The sequence below is a fragment of the Nerophis lumbriciformis genome, linkage group LG31, assembly GCF_033978685.3.
Source record: "Nerophis lumbriciformis linkage group LG31, RoL_Nlum_v2.1, whole genome shotgun sequence".
Lineage (NCBI taxonomy): Eukaryota > Metazoa > Chordata > Actinopteri > Syngnathiformes > Syngnathidae > Nerophis > Nerophis lumbriciformis.
The window spans coordinates 4,927,501-4,935,000 of record NC_084578.2 but is presented as its reverse complement, the minus strand read 5'-3'; the positions used below and the strand labels follow the sequence as shown (position 1 = coordinate 4,935,000).

The window sequence follows — 7,500 nt, the reverse complement described above, 5'->3', positions numbered from 1 at the left end:
TAGCATTGGTTGTAGTTGGTTTTTGTGTTTGTTTTCTGATAGTACTGACAACAATCATATGATTTTCATTTGTTGTGATATTGTACTCAGGCATGACGTATTTATTCCTGAAAATAGCCTAATTATGTGTAAAATGTGTTGTTTAGAGATTTGTTATTGACAAAACACTTGTCTATTCAGCTATTATGGTCCTAGCACCTCAACCCAGAGTAAGAGGCAGTGGAAGTTTAGTGTTGGTTGTAGTTGGTTTTAGTCTTTGTTTTCTGATAGTACTGACAATAACCATATCATTGTCATTTATTGTGATATTGTACGCAGGCATGACGTATTTATTCCTGAAAATAGCCTAATTCTGTGTAAAATGTGTTGTTTAGAGATTTGTTATTGACAAAACGCTTGTCTATTCAGCTATTATGGTCCTAGCACCTCAACCCCGAGTAAGAGGCAGTGGAAGTTTGAAGTTCCTTGGAGTAGCCCAGTCCATCCAGCTGGATTCGGCTGTGTATCTGGCAACCTCAGTCCGGGAGACAAGGAGGGGACTACAGAATTTTGACCTTGATTGCAGAACCATTTCTGGCCACATTATTATATATGGCACCTTTAAAAATGAGCTAATTGGAATAACTTTTGGTCCAGTTGTTACATTTTGTTTTATTATGACAACTGGACCATATTGCCACAATAATAGAGAATAGAATTATATTTCAAGCCTCCCCAAATTTCCAACTTTGTCGGCGTTGGAAATTGCAACATTACCCAGAGGCAGTTTGGTGGAGTGACGGCCAAGAGTTGGTGTTCGGGGTGAACCAGTCTTGGAAATGGGCTTTTCTGACCCACCATGAAACAAAATAGGTGGAATTACCTGGAGGCCGTCGCAGAGCTCCGTTGGCTCCGAGTTGGGGCAGTGGCGAGTTCCAGAAGAACGTTCCAGTCGCGCCTAGTTTGCAGTTTGAAAATCCTCCGGACTCGACGCTTCGTCCTCACTCAGAACTTCTCTGTTGATGAAGGTCCCCGCCAGGGACGCGCCCAGGGCTTGTTTGACGGGCGCCATCTCGGAAAGGATGATGTTGTCCTGGCTCACCAGCGTGGTCTTGTCCATGATCTCCTTGCTGTGCTTGGAGATCACGGCGTCCAGGAAGTCGTACTTGTGCGAGAGCGTTCCGCTTTCAAACAGGTACTTTGTCAGGTAGGAAAACGCCACGTTTGCCAAAAAGGACGCCACCATTGACACGGTCTTGAACGGGAACCTCTGCTGGACAAAGTACTCCACCTCTCCAGTGAGGCGGTGGATCTTCTCCTGGGTCACCCAGCCGGGGTAGTAGATGAACGGGGGGAGTTTCAGGTAGGGTTCGCCGCCACCGATTCGTAGCAACAGACCGAAGACGTAGGCGGCCACTGAGCCGTAGGTGTTGGTTCCTTTGACGAAAAGGACGCTTAGAAGTTGGGGGAAGACGATGACGTAGACCAGGTCCGAGCTCAGGTACCACAGGCCGTAGACGGTTCCTGTTAGCAAGGCCATGGCGGTGGCAAGGGCTCCGAAGACGAAGATGGTGAGGCGCATCACCCAGACGATCTCACGATCTGAGGCCTATAACACAATATAGTCTATCAGAACTCAACAGCCATGTCTTAGCTTCTTAGCAATCAACCTCATCCATCCATCCATCCATTTTCTACTGCTTTTTTTTCTCCCTAAATGCCGTCCATCCATCCATCTTCTTCCCCTTATCAAAGGTCGAGACTTCCCTTTCCCCAGCCACTTCGTTCAGCTACTCCCGGGGGATCCCGAGGCTTTCCCAGGCCAGCCGGGAGACACAGTCTTCCCAACATGTCCTGGGTCTTCCCCGTGGCCTCCTACCGGTCGGACATGCTCGAAACACCTCCCTCGGGAGGCGTTCGGGTGGCATCCTGACCAGATGCCCAAACCACCTCATCTGGCTCCTCTCCATGTGGAGGAGCAGCGGCTTTACTTTGAGCTCCTCCCGGATGGCAGAGCTTCTCACCCTATCTCTAAGGGAGAGCCCCGCCACCCGGCGGAGGGAACTCATTTCGGCCGCTTGTACCCGTGATCTTGTCCTTTCGGTCATAACCCAAAGCTCATGACCATAGGTGAGGATGGGAACGTAGATCGACCGGTAAATTGAGAGCTTTGCCTTCCGGCTCAGCTCCTTCTTCACCACAACAGATCGATACAGCGTCCGCATTACTGAAGACGCCGCACCGATCCGCCTGTCGATCTCACCATCCACTCTTCCCTCACTCGTGAACAAGACTCCCAGGTACTTGAACTCCTCCACTTGGGGCAAGATCTCCTCCCCAACCCGGAGATGGCACTCCACCCTTTTCCGGTACATACACACGTATGGACATGTCCATACACACTCCACCCTTTTACATGTCCATACACACGTATGGACATGTAAACAAATGCTTGTAAACACTCGGTACAAAGTGTGTCAGTGTGGTAGCTCGGGCTCCTACCGACTGCCGGAAGGCCAGTTGATAGATGTTCCTGGCAAACATGGAGCTGGCTGAGAGGATGGAGGAATCCGCCGAGGACATGACGGCCGCGGACACCGCCCCCAGGCCGAAGAAGGAGACGTAAGACGGGCAGAGGTGCTGAAGCACGATGGGGAGGATCATGTCGGATTCATCCTTGTCCTTCGGCGCCAGGGCCCCGTACGAAGTCTGGTTCCAGTCTGAAGGTAGAACCGGGTAACAGATTTCACATGAACAAACTTACAAAACCCAAAAGCAGTGAAGTTGTCACGTTGTGTAAATGGTAAATAAAAAGAGAATACAATTATTTTGCAAATCCTTGTCAATTTATATTCTATTATATGCTATTTTTTAGCATCTACAACAGGGGTGCTCACTACGTCGATCGCGATCTACCGGTCGATCTCGGAGGGTGTGTCAGTCGATCACCAGCCAGGCATTAAAAAAATTGTCCTAAAAATGAGCGATCATAAATCTTCACTATGACGTCACTTTCGTCACTTGATTGACATTCACGGCACCCGAGGGTCTTCTGAGATGACGCTGGCTGCTGCCAGCTCATTAAAATTACCGACTGGAAGGCGAGAAACACTTTATTTCAACAGACTCTGGCGCCGTACCTGTCGTCAAAACTCCAAAGACCGACTGCACAGTCGCACAATAAAAGCTCTGCTTCATCCTGCTTGCGCTACCAAAATAAGAGTCTCAGAAAGCTGGCGTGCACAAGCTAGCAAGCTACGGACTGGAGTTTGCCGACAATGTATTTCTTGTAAAGTGTATACAAAGGAGTACGGAAGCTGGATAAATAAGATGCCAAAAACCAACCACTTTCATGTGGTATTGGACAGAAAGGAGGACTTTTTTTCTCCTCCATTCGAAAATGCGGACGTTATCATCACCACTGTCTGATTCCAATCAATGCAAGTCATCACAATCAGGTAATACACCAACTTATATTCTTGTCTTCATGAAAGAAAGGAATCTATATGTGTTAAACATGCTTGTATTATCTTTAAACACCTTTAACTTGTTAACAATATTAACTATATGTGTTAAACATGCTTGCATTATCTTTAAACACCTTTAACTTGTTAACAATATTAACTATGTGTTAAACATGCTTGTATTATCTTTAAACACCTTTAACTTGTTAACAATATTAACTATATGTGTTAAACATGCTTGTATTATCTTTAACCACCTTTAACTTGTTAACAATATTAACTATGTGTTAAACATTCTTGTATTATCTTTAAACACCTTTAACTTGTTAACAATATTAACTATATGTGTTAAACATGCTTGTATTATCTTTAAACACCTTTAACTTGTTAACAATATTAACTATATGTGTTGAACATGCTTGTATTATCTTTAAACACCTTTAACTTGTTAACAATATTAACTATGTGTTAAACATTCTTGTATTATCATTAAACACCTTTAACTTGTTAACAATATTAACTATATGTGTTAAACATGCTTGCATTATCTTTAAACACCTTTAACTTGTTAACAATATTAACTATATGTGTTAAACATGCTTGCATTATCTTTAAACACCTTTAACTTGTTAACAATATTAACTATGTGTTAAACATTCTTGTATTATCATTAAACACCTTTAATTTATTAACAATATTAACTATGTGTGTTAAACATGCTTGTATTATCATTAAACACCTTTAACTTGTTAAAAATATATAACTATATGTGTTAAACATGCTTGGATTATCTTTAAACACCTTTAACTTGTTAACAATATTAACTATATGTGTTAAACATGCTTGGATTATCTTTAAACACCTTTAACTTATTAACAATATTAACTATATGTGTTAAACATGCTTGCATTATCTTTAAACACCTTTAACTTGTTAACAATATTAACTATATGTGTTAAACATGCTTGTATTATCTTTAAACACCTTTAACTTGTTAACAATATTAACTATATGTGTTAAACATGCTTGCATTATCTTTAAACACCTTTAACTTGTTAACAATATTAACTATGTGTTAAACATTCTTGTATTGTCATTAAACACCTTTAACTTGTTGACAATATTAACTATATGTGTTAAACATGCTTGCATTATCTTTAAACACCTTTAACTTGTTAACAATATTAACTATGTGTTAAACATGCTTGTATTATCTTTAAACACCTTTAACTTGTTAACAATATTAACTATATGTGTTAAACATTCTTGTATTGTCATTAAACACCTTTAATGTATTAACAATATTAACTATATGTGTTAAACATGCTTGTATTATCTTTAACCACCTTTAACTTGTTAACAATATTAACTATATGTGTTAAACATGCTTGTATTATCTTTAAACACCTTTAACTTATTACCAATATTAACTATAAGTGTTAATAATAATAATAATAACTGGGATTTATATAGCGCTTTTCTAAGTACCCAAAGTCGCTTTACATGTAGAACCCATCATTCATTCACACCTGGTGGTGGTAAGCTACTTTCATAGCCACAGCTGCCCTGGGGTAGACTGACGGAAGCGTGGCTGCAACTTGCGCCAACGGCCCCTCCGACCACCACCTATCATTCATCATTCAATTCACCGGTGTGAGTGGCACCGGGGGCAAAGGGTGAAGTGTCCCGCCCAAGGACACAACGGCAGCGATTTTTGGATGGTAAGAGGCGGGGAGCGAACCTGCAACCCTCAGGTTTCTGGCACGGTTGCTCTACCCACTACGCCATGTCGCCCCTAAGCATGTTAAACATGCTTGTATTATCTTTAAACACCTTTAACTTGTTAACAATATTAACTATGTTTTAAACATTATTGTATTATCATTAAGCACCTTTAACTTGTTAACAATATTAACTATATGTGTTAAACATGCTTGTATTATCATTAAACACCTTTAAGTTGTTAACAATATTAACTATATATGTTAAACATGCTTGCATTATCATTAAACACCTTTAACTTGTTAACAATATTAACTATATGTGTTAAACATGCTTGTATTATCTTTAAACACCTTTAACTTGTTAACAATATTAACTATATGTGTTAAACATGCTTGTATTATCTTTAAACACCTTTAACTTGTTAACAATATTAACTATATGTGTTAAACATGCTTGTATTATCATTAAACACCTTTAAGTTGTTAACAATATTAACTATATATGTTAAACATGCTTGCATTATCATTAAACACCTTTAACTTGTTAACAATATTAACTATATGTGTTAAACATGCTTGTATTATCATTAAACACCTTTAACTTGTTAACAATATTAACTATATGTGTTAAACATGCTTGTATTATCATTAAACATCTTTAACTTGTTAACAAAAACATATATTTCATAAATAAGTAAATATAAATTATATATATGAATGAGGTAGATCCCCACGACTTGATCAATTGAAAAGTAGCTCGCCTGCAGAAAAAGTGTGAGCACCCCTGTAATAGAGGTTCACTTGGCTGACAGTTGAGATAGCACTGAGGCAGAATGTGAAGGTTTATGGATGTCTTCCCCGTGATGGACTGATGACCAATCCAGGGTGTAGTCAACCTTTCACCCAGAGTCAGAGACCGTATGGATAGATGGATTGAACAACGCCAGCTGGTAGTGTTAAAGGGGAACATTATCACCAGACCTATGTAAGCGTCAATATATACCTTCATGTTGCAGAAAAAAAAGACCATATATTTTTTTAACCGATTTCCGAACTCTAAATGGGTGAATTTTGGCGAATTAAACGCCTTTCTAATATTCGCGATGACGTCACAACGTGGCGTCACATCGGGAAGCAATCCGCCATTTTCTCAAACACCGAGTCAAATCAGCTCTGTTATTTTCCGTTTTTTTCGACTGTTTTCCGTACCTTGGAGACATCATGCCTCGTCGGTGTGTTGTCGGAGGGTGTAACAACACAAACAGGGACGGATTCAAGTTGCACCAGTGGCCCAAAGATGCGAAAGTGGCAAGAAATTTGTTCCGCACACTTTACCGACGAAAGCTATGCTACGACAGAGACGGCAAGAATGTGTGGATATCCTGCGACACTCAAAGCAGATGCATTTCCAACGATAAAGTCAAAGAAATCTGCCGCCAGACCACCATTGAATCTGCCGGAGTGTGTGAGCAATTCAGGGACAAAGGACCTCGGTAGCACGGCAAGCGATGGCGGCAGTTTGTTCCCGCAGACGAGCGAGCTAAACCCCCTATCGACCCTAGCTTCCCTGGCCTGCTGACATCAACTCCAAAACTGGACAGATCAGCTTTCAGGAAAAGAGCGCGGATGAGGGTATGTCTACAGAATATATTAATTGATGAAAATTGGTCTGTCTGCACTCTCAAAGTGCATGTTTATTGCCAAATGTATTTCATATGCTGTAAACCTAGTTCATAGTTGTTAGTTTCCTTTAATGCCAAACAAACACATACCAATCGTTGGTTAGAAGGCGATCGCCGAATTCGTCCTCGCTTTCTCCCGTGTCGCTTTCGTCGGTTTCGCTCGCATACGGTTCAAACCGATATGGCTCAATAGCTTCAGTTTCTTCTTCAATTTGGTTTTCGCTACCTGCCTCCACACTACAACCATTCGTTTCAATACATGCGTAATCTGTTGAATCGCTTAAACCGCTAAAATCCGAGTCTGAATCCGAGCTAATGTCGCTATAGCTTGCTGTTCTTTCCGCCATGTTTGTTTGTGTTGGCTTCACTATGTGACGTCACAGGAAAATGGACGGGTGTATATAACGATGGTTAAAATCAGGCACTTTGAAGCTTTTTTTAGGGATATTGCGTGATGGGTAAAATTTTGAAAAAAACTTCAAAAATATAATAAGCCACTGGGAACTGATTTTTAATGGTTTTAACCATTCTGAAATTGTGATAATGTTCCCCTTTAAGCATACTTGCCAACCCTCCCGGATTTTCCGGGAGACTCCCGAAATTCAGCGCCTCTCCCGAAAACCTCCCGGGACAAATTTTCTCCCAAAAATC

At 40.9% G+C, this 7,500-nt stretch overlaps 1 protein-coding gene across 1 annotated transcript in view; it reads right to left on the bottom strand.

The window, feature by feature from the left end:
- Positions 1–937: 937 nt before the first annotated feature.
- LOC133574059 (high-affinity choline transporter 1-like) overlaps positions 938–7,500 on the bottom strand; it is a 48,342-nt gene continuing 41,779 nt past the window's right edge. Inside the window, exons 8-9 of the mRNA XM_061926083.1 lie at positions 2,482–2,699; positions 938–1,588 (exon numbers count right to left, since the gene is read on the bottom strand). Of these exons, the coding sequence (XP_061782067.1) occupies positions 938–1,588; positions 2,482–2,699 (869 nt within the window). The remainder of the gene's footprint in view (positions 1,589–2,481; positions 2,700–7,500) is intronic.